The sequence below is a fragment of the Chroicocephalus ridibundus genome, chromosome 6, assembly GCF_963924245.1.
Source record: "Chroicocephalus ridibundus chromosome 6, bChrRid1.1, whole genome shotgun sequence".
Classification (NCBI taxonomy): Eukaryota; Metazoa; Chordata; class Aves; order Charadriiformes; family Laridae; genus Chroicocephalus; species Chroicocephalus ridibundus.
The window spans coordinates 33,562,556-33,577,623 of record NC_086289.1 but is presented as its reverse complement, the minus strand read 5'-3'; the positions used below and the strand labels follow the sequence as shown (position 1 = coordinate 33,577,623).

Here is a 15,068-nt window from a genome sequence, read left to right as displayed (position 1 = left end):
CATAAGTGTAGTGACTGTTGGTAGAATAATCAATGAGATCAGTAACTCTCCATGTAGCCCATTTTGGGGACAGTAGAGTACAAAACATGCCTGTCCAGGTTACTGTTAAAGAGAGACTTCTGCTGATGAGAGTACAGGGTTAATTGCATGAAATTAGACATAGTCCACTAACATGCTATGTGGGCTCTTTCTTTTAATATAAATGTTAGGATCTTATGCATGGGTAGGGGGGAAGGAGTTTGGTAAACTAATCTTATGTGACGATACCCACAGAACTTCATGTTTGCCACTATTTTTGCTGTCCTAATATTGATGATACTCTCGTACAAGTGCATTTTGAGTAGAAGCTAATTGTTCTTTTCTAATTAGTAAATTGTGTGATGTGAGATGACTTTGATTTATTTTCACCATTCTATATGCTATAAGTTATTAGCTTTTAAAAATAGCAATTGTGAATCTAAATAATACCTGTTATACTTACTAGAAATGTTTTGATTAGCTATTGATTAGCTATTAATTAGCATGTCAGTAGATTGCAATGAAATGTTAAACTAGATGCTGAACCTACTTACCGTTTTTTAACTTAGCAAATACAGGTTGTTTAATACACAGCACTTCTGTATAAATTATTACTGCAAAGGAAGGCAGCAGCTTGAATCTTGAAAGAAATTTTTCACTTTTAGTTCAGAAATCAAATCCAAGCTAATAGTGCATTCTATTGTTGGAGCTGTGATGAATTAAAATGAATAAAGAGAAAAAGGCACAGAGCTTAAAACAAACCAACTCAGACAACTTTAACCATATAACATGCTGGAAATGCAATCTTGTAATGTGTATAAATAATGCACGTGTTATTATGATACCAGGAGAGAAGTTACTGTTTGTGTTCATAATATTTTTATTTAAGAGAAAATTCTTTTTGTTAGCAAAGTGCTGATTAAGGTGATATTGCCATTTCATCAATAGTCTTAAAATGCTGATCATGTTTAATAAAGTCTTGCTACAATGCAAGTTAGAAGATAGACATCAACAACTGTATGTACTGGCTGGTGTATTGATGTCTCTAGTGGTACTTCAAATGGTTTGGGTGGTCTTGCCAGATGACCACTCCTGAGACAAAAAATTATTTTTCCTCAATGCTTGAACTGAACAAACAAAGTTCTCATTAAGTCCTTGCTGGGATGAGATTAAAAGTGGGGCTTGCGCTGGAGGTAAAAATGAAGTCATTTCAACGACTTGGACTTCAGACTCTGACTTTTTGTGGAAGTGTTCTACTCTATATGTATGGAGGAACAGAAGGGGCGCAGAAGAAAGGATTGAGGTTATCTAGAGAGAATTCAGAAAATGGGGTGACTGATTGCCATAACTCTCTGTACCTACAGCAGCAGCGGTGTGCTCAACAGTGGTGGCTGAGTGAAAATACTCTGCATTCTGCCACTGTGGCAGTAGTTGCAGCCTTGCATATGTGTGGGAGAGGAGCAATGCTTTGAAGCTAGTCTTCAGAATGCTGCCTGTGCCGAAAGCAGCCTTAAGAATGGCATCTCTGATTCCAGCCAGTGGTGGCTGCAGTATGTGCCTTTCCAGCACTGTTTTCAACCCTTTCTTAAGGTGAAGCATGGATACAGAGTTATACTGGGAGTGATTATAATCTTGCAGGAATCCTGCTTTAAAGCAGTGCTAAGCTGCGTTGTGGAGGCGTCTCTACATCTGTGAAAGAGTATAATCGTAGGAGGGTTTTTTGTTGCCGAGAGAACCGTGAAAACAAAGCAAGGGTATGACTTCTGTCTGATAGCTGACTAGAGCGTATGCTCTCTTGGTTCTGGAGCTAGCGTTGCTCCTTTGAACTATGTAGACAAGCTGGGGTCTTGACTGCTTTGGCACTGCTCAAAACCGGTGCCGATCTGCTTACGAGTAGTCAGCCCTCTGGGGAAAGCAGTGTGAGTGCAGCAGCACGGGGCACAGGTTACCAAGGTGGACACAAACTGTACAAGCATAATAGCACAGCTGGGATGTAGTTGCACGTCTTGAGTGGGACAGCTCAAGGAAGATAACGTTTTCTGCTGTTTCTACATAGTCTTTAAGCATGTTTTTTTTCCAGAAGAATGCTCTGAATGAAAGTCAGTTTTAAAGTGGAAAATAGGAAAGGACTGTATGTAGAAATGTGTCCAGCTATAGGACTTGAGGTATTGGATGTGACCTGCATAAAACTAAATATTGTGCAATGCCTTTATCCTCTAATAAGAGGGGACCTAGAAATAGAAATACGAACGTTGCTCCTACTTACCATTTGCAGAGAATTCTCCTTTAGTCTAAGTGTTGGACAGTAACGAAAGGAGGTTGTTCCCTTTGGGAATCGAGCCCTTTATGCAAAATGTAGTTCAGCAATTGAGCTAAAGAACATCCATTAGCTACCAGTAATAGCACTTGTATCCTTTTTGCTGGATTCTAGCTACTAAATGGCAAGACATTAAAATGCTACAAAAACCTGTGTTGAAATGGGACTACGTACATCATTTAAACATTTAAAACACAGTGGTTCTGAGTGATAAAGAGCTCCTCGAAATTCATATATTAGCTGAAGGCGCTGCTAGCAATTTATAGGCAAAATAGTGATCTTTTGTAGCATATGCATTTTTTTCAGAAAGAACTGCTAATATATCTATGCCTGTTTTCTGTGTTTTGGTAAGCTGTGTTAAAGTGTGTGATAGGACTAACCTGAACCCCTGAGACTCCCACGTGATTTCAGCACAAAGAATGTGGTGTGTGAGAGGGAGCAGGTGACTGGAAGGTGGGTCCCTGAGAAAAGGCACTCAGGAATACTGAAATGTGTCCTAGAAACGTTTTCTGAAACGCAGAAGCAGTAAGTCAAATGATTGTCTGAAACTTACTCGAGCATAAAAATTCAGGACTTCTACCAACAATACAGATAAATATTTATTATTTTTTTTAAATTTGGATCTCTATTGAAAGTGATAACTATTTTTCTTGCCTGTGTCTTAACAGGCTCCTGAAGCGTCAACTTTTTATCAAACTGGCTTTCTAATCGTTGGATTAGTAAAGCTTTTATGTGCGGCTATGTGTATTGTTGTGCTTAGTTCAAGCTATATAATAACCCTTGATTTGATATTCTTTTTCTGCTTCTCTCTCATGCAAACTACGGGGTGGAGTCCATACAGTTCAGCTCAGTGTCTTGGAGAACGCAGAGAATAAGTTTCTGCCTCAGCATGAGAGACAGAGTGGACTCCTACTGTTGCTGAAAGTACTTAATTCTGTTTTGCTACGCTGCTGACTGCCCTGTAGTAACACCCTTGCTGCTGGTGCTGGTATCCTGTGATTCTCTCTGGCAGCTCATTAGACCAAATAATTCTGTTGCATAATAAGTCTTTTGCATTGACTGCCTGATGTATTGCCAAGGCAGGTGTTGTTGAGGAATGCATGAAAGGTTGGTAGGTCTCCGAATTTTTGTCCTTGAGATGTTCTGTTTTGGTTTGTCTTTTGTTTTTTTTTTATTTATACTCCCATTGAACTGGTAGTGGCTGGTATGCATGGAAGTCCTAGCAACTGTTCCAGGTAGTGAGAAACATCTGATATTTCTAATCCCTTCTCATTATGGAGCAAATGACAGGGTAGACCTTGTTTGTGATGCCTAACCTGGAGCCAAATTCTCTATAGCTGGGAAGTGATTAAATTTCTTTTCTCAAAAATGCTATTTACACTACCTGAAAATGTAGTCTAACAACTGCATTGATGTTTTATTCTAGACTTACAGGTGGACTTTCGTAAGTATCAATGTAAAATCAGTATTGCACAAAACAGCATACGCAACTGTATGTATGTCTATATGCACATAGAAACATTTCATTTAGACACATGTATTAGAGCACCACCAATAGAATAATCACAGACATAAATTCGTGGTGCGGTGCTTTCCCTTAACCACCTGCTGCCAAGTATACTCATGGAGGCAAAGCTGCTGTACATCTGTGTTCTGTCAAACTCTGCTTCTATATTAGAGAAGACACACAAGCAGCTGTGGAAAGAACTGAGCGTTGTAGTACTGTCACTTACAGAAACGCCAATGTAGCCTGAAAGTAAATGGATAAGAAAATGAATCAAGAGCAAGAAGAGTCCAGCCCATTAAAAATGCCATCATTCGGGGGACTCCTTGTACCTTACGAGTACTTCTGTGATTATGGAAAATACAGATACGTTTGACTTCTTCCCTTACCACAAATCTAGAACCTAAATCCCTCAACTTCTAATTTGTCAGAAAAGATTTTATAGATGTCTGAATGTGATAATGCTGGGAACCTTGATTATAAAGTTACAGTGTCATTGTCGAAGTAATACTTTTTTCCTAATGCAAATTCTGGGGAACGTGGAGACTGACATTCCTGTGGAGTGTAAGAAACATGGTGAAGAGATAAGCAGCAAGGCGTTCTTGTCCTTTTGGCCACTACAGACACACAGTGACAGTTTGTTGCTCTAATAATAATGCTCCGAGGATTGACTTGCTTGGTTTTGTTGAGCCACAACTCTTCAGTAACCAGAATCTTGTCTAGGGATACAAATGCATCTACTCTAAGCATTTCATTACTCTCATATATTTTACTGTGCAGCCTCCTGTAATCTTTTTTCATTAGGCCACTATCATAATTCTTTAATTACTGGTTTCCTTTATGCCAAGCATGGAGAAAAGCTGCAGCGCTCACTTCAGTGAGATGTTTGTACCAACTAGCTAGTTAAATTCATGCTAGACATTCCCTAAGTCCTATGGGTGAATGTTTCTCCTTCATCTGTACACAGTCTTTACAATACCGTAGGCATTACAATATCACACACAGATTACAGAAAAATACTGATTATCGGACTCTTGTCTAGCTGTCTTGATTTTTCTCATGCTTTCCTTATGCAGATTGCAAAGGTACAGGAATTATCCTCATATCTTTCCAGTCTTTTGTAGTGTTTCTTACAGTTCTGTGGAAATCAGTCAAGAATTTAGTCCTTCTAGCTGATCTGTAATTTGTTCTCAAATCTAATGTGCTGCTTAGTTTACAAAAAACTGTAATAACTGCCAAAGCAACATATGTGAGTGACATGAACAGTATTGTAGTAAGCAGCCAGCTACAGTAGCTTCTTAATTCATCACTTAGTAGGGGGGAGTGATAGTTTAGCATATGGCCAGTCTCTTCAGATGCTGGTTTGTTATTTCAGATATATTTAGGACTATTTAATTCTTCCATTTGGGAAGTAGATTTGGTTTGTAAAGCAATTTCTCTTTGAGCTTTTTTGACCATTATTTGGTGGTGTTCAGATCTCAAAGTTAGAGCTGTGACTGAATTAAAGTGTCTCCTTCTATGCTGTAAGAGAATAGAAAAAATGGAAACATGAATTATTCACTAGGGATTGTAAAGACCTCTTCAGGTACATTAAGGATGGATTGTTGCATAATCTGTGTAATATTTTGCATAACTTATGAATTAGAACTGGAACAGTATTTACAGAGATAAACCTATTGTTTGTTTAGATTTATAGCCAAATAATTACTGAACTGGAACATGGTTTCACTTTATGGTGAGAAAATCTAATGAGTAGTTCAACAATACTATTTGGTTTTTTACTGATTATTAGTAAAGTGTTTTGTATTCAAATTCAATCTTAGAATAAGAACGTGAAAGACTTATGATGTGAAAATATTTTATTCTTCATTACTGGGGTTATTGGACAGAATATATTTATTTGTGAAAGGAGATACTCTGAACTACTTGAATTTTCATGTGATATACAGAGAATTAGCTGAGCTTTATATAGATACTGTTGTTAATTCATTCTGAATTCCCACTATTACAAAAAAAAAATATTTGTCCTGCTGACAAAAACAAAAAGTAAGTGTATGCATCTCTTGAGCTTAGTTTCTCCCAGGGATTTTAAGTAACTTGTATAGGAACAGTAGAAAACGAGCAGTTCTAGGTGGTGCTCTTCAGTGGGACTCTTTCTATAACAACGGTGGTAATTTTACTTAGGTGACTTTCAGTCCGGGCAGTCAGTGACAGTACAGGCATATAGTCATTCCAACTAAACTTTGCTTTATGCACAAAGAAAGCAAGCGAAGATGTGGCTTAGCTAAATGTTTTGTAATTGCTATGGAAACGAAGTGCCTCAAAGCGAGCAACTGTTCTGTGGGAAGACATAAATACTATTTAAACCAAAACAAAATAAACCAAAAAAAAACAACACCCCCCCCCCAAACCAAACCACCAACAACAAAACCACCAAACCCCAAACAACTTCTGAAATCAAAAAAACTTTGCTTTTCATGTTAACAGCCGGGCTGATCAAATAAATCTCTTTACATTTCAAATAGGTTTAAGAGAGCAAGTAGATTAATGTTCTTTACTGGAGCTGTGTTGGCATTAATTCTTGCTCTTTCATTTCCTACATTTTCTTGTATTTTGAGCGAGAGCATTGAGACAGATGGACTTCCATAAAAAGCCAGTGTTTCATTAGATTGGCAGGTTCAACTTCCTGCTTTTTCACCTGACGGACTGAACAGTTGGATAGCCCTAACTCTGTAGAGATCCAAGAAAGATTCTGGGGACTTGTGTCATAACTCTGAAATCTGCTTGGCCTCTTTCCCAACCCCTGCCAAGAAGTCATCGTTTCCGTAGTCATGTCTTTGGCTACTTCCCTTGTGGAAAAGCATTTGGTGAAGCACTGTGGGTGGCACCTCAAATGCAAAGCCCCCAAGATTCTTAAAAACTGAAGCGTGCTGAAGAACATGGTCTGTCTCTGTTCTTGCAATTTTCCAAGTAGATGAAGAGGATATCCCTACTGTTTGGAGGTGTCTTTTGTGGGTTTGTTTATTGTTTTTTTGTTGTTTGGTTCTTTTTCCCCCATAGGCTTCACCTTGCAGTTTCTTTGCCTATCTATAGGTTTTTGCAGAACTGGAGGGATGTTGTGCTTTTTTGGTGCTTTGCAGGGTTTCATTTTGCCATTTTCGTCTGCCTAGTATATCAATATTTCACAGCCTTTAATTGTTTTTTTTTTCTTTTTAAGGGACTTAATCATTTGCCCCGTGACAATGCATGGATCTGTTTAGAAAAACTATATGAACAGATTTCCAGGAGACACAGATATTTTTTTTTATGTAGGAGCCTGAGTTGAAAACAACTGGTATGTGTAATATCCCTGTGGGATAGTGTGACATCATCATTCTATGGGATGTGAAACACTTATTGTGACACTGTCAATTGTGGGACACGAAACCTGTTGTGGCGTCAGTCAACAGTAACATGTATTGTGACTGTATACTTCTGATGCTCCACACTGTATTTTATGTAAGGTGTAGTGTTTGTATTCCCCAGACCTTTGCTACAAGGTGATGATGGTCTCTGGATTGTTTCTCAATAGACCCTACTGCTGTTATTTTTCATGTGAGCATTACGTTTATTTTTGTACTCTTATGCAGATTGTTTTGCCTGCCAGTTTTAATTCTTTTCAATTTAATTTCTTTTATTTTTTAGATACACCACAAATTCTACCCTCCAGGAAGCCCTAGAAAGGTAAAACCCTAAAAATCTGTTCATGCCCTGGGTTTACATGCCAGTGTTTGTTTTGTTTTTATCCTCAACATATTGCTATAAAACTGAGCTTATTACTGGAAAAAAGAGACTGGTATACTGTAAAATCTTTGGAACTGTCTGATCTTTTGAGCACTTGCTTATGTATTGTCTTACATCTTTGTCTTCGCTGCTTTTGAGCTTCTTATAATTTATCTGTTCCTGTAAGAATCTGTGTTGTGGTTGTGCACTTCTTTGGTGTTCCACATCACAGATGTTGCTTTGTTTATGTGAGCAAATAAACAGCAACTCTTCATGTGAAATCACGTGAAAGGCATTGTCGTTTAAGATTGCTAATTTACACATCTTCGATGTGGTAAGAACTTCTTGACCAAAGGCCACTTGCTACAGAATTAACAAACAAAAATCCTTTGTCAGTCATTAGAGCTGTGCTCACTTGTAGTTGAAAGCAATTTCATTCCATGTCCTTGGTTAGAGAATACCAGGTACTTAGAGCTTAGTGTTTGGCTATGTCCTCATCAGTTGGATATTCAACTACTTATCACTTAAATAAGAAATCGAGATATGCTGTACTCTACCTGTATTAGCAGTGTATTGTGAATTAATTATTATCCCCTTTCCCTCTAAAATACCACTTGAAAAGCTGCCTGAGAAATTTATAGTCTTCAAATGTTACTAATTGGTGTACAACTTCTTCCTAATTGCCTTGTTTTAGTCCAGTGTTTAGCCCAGCAGTCTTACTCTAACCTGACATAAGAGAAAAAGGTGAACAAAATAACCAGATTCTAGGAAGTTTTGGACTGGAATTTGTCTGCTATTTCTCTCACTTTCTTTTCCTTCACCTGTTCTCTTTTTTTTTTCTCTTGTCTGGGTAACATTTATCTTGAATATAGTCATTGGCGAATTACAAGGCAGGATGTTGCACAGAGAATTAATAATTTCGAGTTAAGTTTCTCCGGTTTTGTACTGCAACAGGACAGAAGTTGTTCCCCAGGTTGTCATATCACCTTTGGAAGCAAATGTGAGCACCGGGGGTGCTGGAGTCAGATGTTTAAAGACCTGTAGTATCATCTAATCGGACAGCTACACAGGCTGTGTATCTCAGCTTTGTTTTTATTCCCCTGAGGTGTGGAAATTCAACTCTTTTTAGAAATAAAGAGCTGCTTAATAGAACAAATGCCTTTTATTGTTTAATTATCATATATTTCTCTTTCCATAAAAACATTTGGCAGAACTGTCTCACACTTAAGTTTCAGATTTGCAGGATCTTGTGACATGTTTAAAGTATCTAATAATGTAAAAAAGTTCAATGGACAAGTCTGTCACCCGATTTTCCATGCTATGTTTTTGGTTTGTGTTTTAAATACCAAGGTTTAGTAGTGCTCTGAATTTTGCTGTTACAAGCATTGTATGTTGCCATCAAAGCTACTGTGATTCAGCTGAGAAGGAGAAAGTGTGGTCCTAAATCTGCTATCATCTTGGTAGAAAAGAAACACTTCTGATCATACTTGCTTTCGAATTGTTCAGGTGGCTGAACTAAGCTCTCACATTGACATTGTGACCAGTGACTGAGGACACGAACTGGTACAGGAGTCTTTTGGCAATGCTATTAGAACTTTAAAAGTGTAATGAATTTAAATAAGGCAGAAAATCTTCACTGAACTGGGTAAGAATAAGAAGGGGGTAGGGGAGTAAATGACTGAAGCTGGCACTACCTGCCTTTAATACCTTTCCATGTTCAATCTGGGACATCTTCAGATGCCCTCTGCCGAGCTTAACACGTTTAATAGAAGCATGACTCTTGCTTTTAATCTTCTTGAGACTTGGGAACCTTTGAGTGCTATGGTAATCTGTTGCCCATGAGTCAGGAGGGAAAAAGGGAGGGAGGGAACAAAGAGGAAAACATGCTCCTAATTGTTTGATTCTATGGATCAAAGCTTTTGAACTGAGGAAACTGAGTTCAGCTGTTAATTTTGAACCTGCTGTAGTGCTATGTATTCAAGTTGCACTGCTGCTTCCCTGTTGCATTGTGCTCCTACCCAACCTGACATCTCTCAAGTGGCTGTGAAATTGAACCCTGCGTTGCTTATGGTGAGGGGTAGAAAGAAGGAACAGTGGTATTTTCCAGGAAACAGCAAGAATTGTTCCTGCTCAGCAGGCAGTTCTCTTCTTGCCCTTCCTGCTTATCCCCTCTGAGCATTGAACAGTGGTGATAACTGACTATAACTATCTGTAATAGGAATGACCAAGCTATACTGACCAATGATGACCATTTTCCTTTTTTACACCTTGTACCCCACGCTCTGTCACCATGCATGAGGCCTGTGTGTTTGGTGCCATCTGAGCTCTGAACAAAAATTCAGTTCCTATTTTTGTTCCCTTAAATGCTTAGAGTGTAGTAGATGAAATTACACCAATGTGTGAGTTATTGTACGTCTTTATAGCTGTGGCAAATATGTTTTCCTTTAGATGCCACTGCAATAGTTTACACTAACAAACTAGTTTTAATATGTTTATGATGAAAGAAAAAGTGGAATATAAAAACATTATAAATAAGGTGAAGCTTAAACATATATGAAGAATCCAAGAAATTGTGAAATGAGCCAAACCCACTTTATTTCTTTATATTGTATGTTTTTTAAACTGACAATCCTTGTCTGAAAATGTAATTACTTTCTCTTCTGCTTGATGTTAAGGATGTTCTTTTTTTATTGTTGTTCAGAAGGTTATTTCTTACTGTTATAGCTTTAACTTGTCATGACTCAATCCAAATTCCAACATTTTACTTATTTCAAGAGCTTTGAACAGGCTGATGTTTGAGATGAAAGCTTTTTTCATTACTTAGATTACATATTTGTGTGGGATGAGAATCAGATGGCAGCACTTTAGAAATGTAGTTCACTACTTCAATCTTTTGTGCCAGTTATCTGGCTGGTCAGGACTTTGATAAAAAGGCTTGGAAATTAGAGTTGGCATCTGTAGGCCTTTTTGTTTAAAGCTAAATTGAGTTAATAGCAATAGCCAGAAGTAAGGGCTGGAAAAAAACCCCAAACTCTGGGCTGAGACTCTGTCGGTTGGAAGACAATGGTATGGCACTCAGGCAGTAACGCACAACATGGTAAGCGCAAAGTTGCTGGAGGATTAATGGTCCCTACAGAAATCATGTAGAATGATTAAGCTCTGTTAACTGCATCTGTTAAATGGTGTTTGCTGATTCAGGTATATGCAATGCTGGATCCTGGAATTACAAGAGTTGCAAAACTTTTTTAACCTTGCACCTAGCAGATGCTGTTGGAGTGTTGAGGATCCTGTTGATCTCTCTGTGCAGGAGGTTGTGGCATGAAAAAAGCCCACCCCAAGCAAAATAATTTTCAGGAAAATACATTGCCTTTGAAAATGTAGTATTTGGCTGTTACATTTTTGCAACATAATGTCTTACAGCTAGGATTTGTGCCTGGGAAATAGTTGGTCCCTCCTCCAGAATTTGATCTCCAAATGAGAATGATTTTTCTTCTTATTGTCAACCAACGGAGGGGAAAAAAAAATCAGAGCATTAGCTTTGGTTCTTCAGATGATATGTAAAACTGCTTCTAGTAGTGAGCACTTCATATTGACCTTCTAGCTGTGCTCATGCTTAGCCTTGATGTGCATCACGATACGCATCTTCTGAGCTCCCGTATGAAGATGAAAATATAATGTAACTGCATAGCAAATGGATGAGTGTCAAGTTAACTCAGTCTTGTTTTCTGCCCTTTGTTTGCTTATGCTTATTAAAAAATCCCAGGAGGTTATTTTTAACACAGAGGAAGTTCACATATTTCTATACTTAAAAGCTACAACAAAAATAGAAGAAACCTTTCTTTTATAAATCTTAAAGCTCTGTGCAGAGCACTGTAACCAGAAGACAACAGTGCTACATAGTACAGGCAATGTTAAGGATTTTGGTTTAAACATCTGAGCCTCACTTGATGTAAAAAGGACAATTTACATATACATTTTACAAAATTGCATGTGAAACAGACATGTGTGAGAATCGGGACAGGTGAAGTAATTTAGATGCAATGTGCTAGGTGGTAGAGCAGGAGAATGTTCCACAATATTTTTCTTTTAAAAGCATATCATAACTGGGATTTCCAATCTAAGTTTTGTCTGCTGTGTAAATGTAAAAACTCATAATCATGTTGGAGAAGTAAGCTTTCCCCCCCTTATTCTGGAGTACAAACCAGACAGCTAGTACAGCTATTTTTGGCAGTCAAATATTGCTTTAGCTAGAAACCTGTTGTACACCATTCCTCTTAGAACATTTTCATAAATACATAAATCACAATAATGGTTCTTGGTAAGACAAGTTATTCTTTCCAGTTTTAGTTAGATTTGTTGCGTCTTATTCCCTGTAAACAGACAATAAAATAATAAATAGAAAGAAATATTACAAAGCCCCTTGGTAATTAAGTACCACAGAAATGGTAATAGTGGATATCAGTAACCAGTTAAATCCTAATTTCTTGCAGTATCAGTGACCTATGTGTTTTGGGGTTTTATACTTATTCTTTTTTTTTAAGTTAACTCATTTCAATTGGTTGATACTTTACTGACAATATAAGAATAAAAAACCCTATCTCTTGCTTAGGTAGACTTCAGCCTGAGTGTATTCCTGTAAGTTTTTTTTTCCTTCCTCAGTAGAAACAACAACAACAAAAAAAACCCAACAAAAACCCAAAGCCAAACAAAAACCCCCAGTAACAGAGTTTTAGGTTTAGTTGTTAATATTTTCTGCCTTTCTCTCAAACAGTTCACAATTTTTTGAATTTTTCTCCTCTAATTACAAGAAAAGTTTTTATTTCTTAATACAGCAATTTTATATGCAAAGTGCTGGGAAGGAGGTTTAGGGTCCAACATCATATTTTCCTGGCTTCCGAAGTAACAGGCCAAAGCGATGCCTTGGCAGAAGGTGACAAGGCTTCTGGGCTTATCTCCAAACTTCCATTATGTGATTGCTTTGTTGTATCTGGACAGCACCTGTGGGAGGAGGGGTGATAAATGAAACCTCATTTCAAGCAATGGCTACTCACAGAAACAATCAGCTGAGAACAAGGAAAACTCCTGGACTCAAGCAACCCTTATCTTTTTAGCAACATCAAGAAATTACCCAAAAGATGGAGTAAAGAAAAGTAGTGAAATAAGCCTGAAGTTTCTGGGGTGCCAGTTATTTTGAAGCAGTCTGCTTAAGAAATGGTGATGACTTTGTACTTCTTGTGTATAGAAACTACCGTGTTTTCTAACATCCTGCCAGAAGCAAAACTGCCCGACTTCCTCAGAGCAGGAGATGGAAAGTCTTTTGCCAAAGCAGAGAGAAGAAGCTGTTCTGACGGGAGGTGTAACTTTCATTGGAAATTTTTTTTTTTTTTAGTCAAGTCAAAATTGTGAAAGAATTTAATCCCTTCCTACTGTCCCTCAAGACAAAGGTGAGGACAGGACAAGAGGTAACGGGCACAAACCTGAACATAGGAAGTTCCATCTAAATGTATCATTATGAATATGGAATATGGAATCATTACATAAATGGGAGCTATATCAGTGCTTAGTGTTACATACACGCATGTACTTCAGACCGTTTTACTTCTCTGGACACGTGCTAATAATAATGATGTCTCCATGAAGCATTTACGACATGCCCTGGAGTTTAATAATCAGAAGGATTTAATCAGTTCACTTGGTCAGCCATTAAGACTTTGGAAATGGGCTTCTTAAGTATACCATTTCTAGCTAATGGTCATTTGGACCCACATGTCGTGGTAATGAAAGTTAAACTGCTTTTTTGGCTATCAAAATTATATAAAAAGAAACTGAAATTTGCTCTGAAGAACAAGACCACATGCAGATAGCAAAATGTGTACCTTATTAATGCAGCATATGGAAAGCTGTTCCTGCTAATGCCTCCTGTTATCAGAACAAGTATTGCTGTTATTGCTGCAAACTCTTGTGGTCCTTCTTGCAGCAAGAAGAGGCTCTAAGTGTTGCTATATAAATAATGTGGAAATGGCATGTGGATAATGTGTAAGGATTTGTCTGGAGAAAAAGCCAGAGGGCATGACTGCTGAGCTGGAAAGATTATCGTTGAGCAGGAAAGCTAGTTCATGTGGCACAGCAAAATATCAAGAAAGTGGGATTATTTTTCATTCCAGTAATGATCCCTTGGACTTATCTTGGGGGCTTAACTAGTGAGCTAAGTGAAAAGTAATACTAAAATAAATTGTCTTAAGGTCAAAGTCAGAGTCTTCAGTCTTTTCTTGCTGTCACCTCTCCTGTTTAGAATAGGAATGTATATTTAAGCTAAACCTTTTACTGAAATTTTCATTTGACATATCTACCTTTTTTTTTATGAGATCAAAGCTACTTTTGAGGGCCTCCTTCTCTTGAGAATTTTCAGATTAATGATAATGCAGCTCAAAAAAAGTGAACAGAAACACAAGAAATGGGGAAACAAATTTAAGAACTTAGTTCATCATTGTTACGGTAAAAATGATATCTATAGTTCTCTTTTAATGCTCTGTGGCATTTCAGTTGTTGATGGATGGAAAAAGAGCCTTTCTCTCGAAGATGTTTTCATGGATATAATTCACTTATTTTGAGCATGAAGACCTTCATGCTGATTTCCCATATTTAAAGTTTTAGAAAAGCAGTGTTTGCTTTGAGGAAATTATATCTGAAATTGAAAGTTGACCAAGTGTGTTGTTTTTTTTTTAACTTGTAAAGCTAAACATCCTTAGAGAAGGACGCCATTTATAATAGCAGTGAAAAGTTGAGCACACCAATTTGAATTAACAAGGAAAGACTGGGCAGCCCTGAAGCCTAACAGTTTAACTGTTTTGGCTTTGCAAACTCAATCTATGCTGGTGGTGTTGAAACCAATGCCAGTGTTTTTATTTATGCCATCATATGCATTACTTGCACCTGTGAAGTACAGGTTTTTAAGTGTTGACTAGAAAGCTGCAAATTATACTCACACTTGCTCTAGATGCCCTTGTGACTTTCACCTACTGTGGAAAATGATACTAGATGTGATGCAAAACTGCTATTTGGAGGCCAGAGGAGCAGATACTTTCAGAATATTCCATGTTTGAATCTCATTTGGTGCAGGCAATGATGCTTATGTTAAGAGATCTCTGTATAGAAACAAGATGGTGGAAAGCCCGTGGTGGCGGGGGAAGCCAAGGATCCTAAGATGATGAGAAGGAAAGAGTCTTTCAGCTTCTAGCTTGCATCTCCAATCAGTTATTGGGAGCTAGTGGTTGTTGTGCTCTTTCTGTCATATGATTCTTTAGCACACCTTTGACTTCCACTATCACATTGAAGGGCTTGGATGGTGCATGTTATCCGCATGTTGACTTTTCTTTTTTTTTCTGCACCTTGGAAAAGCTTCTGTTCTTCCAGCAGAATATCTTAGACCAGTGCAATGGCTGGGACTGCTAATGAGAGCCTGAAGAG

The 15,068-nt window shown here is 37.8% G+C and overlaps 1 protein-coding gene across 1 annotated transcript in view; it reads left to right on the top strand.

The window, feature by feature from the left end:
* ANK3 (ankyrin 3) overlaps nt 1–15,068 on the top strand; it is a 381,671-nt gene that overhangs the window by 41,880 nt on the left and 324,723 nt on the right. Inside the window, exon 2 of the mRNA XM_063337713.1 lies at nt 7,524–7,562. Coding sequence (XP_063193783.1) covers nt 7,524–7,562 — 39 coding nt within the window. The remainder of the gene's footprint in view (nt 1–7,523; nt 7,563–15,068) is intronic.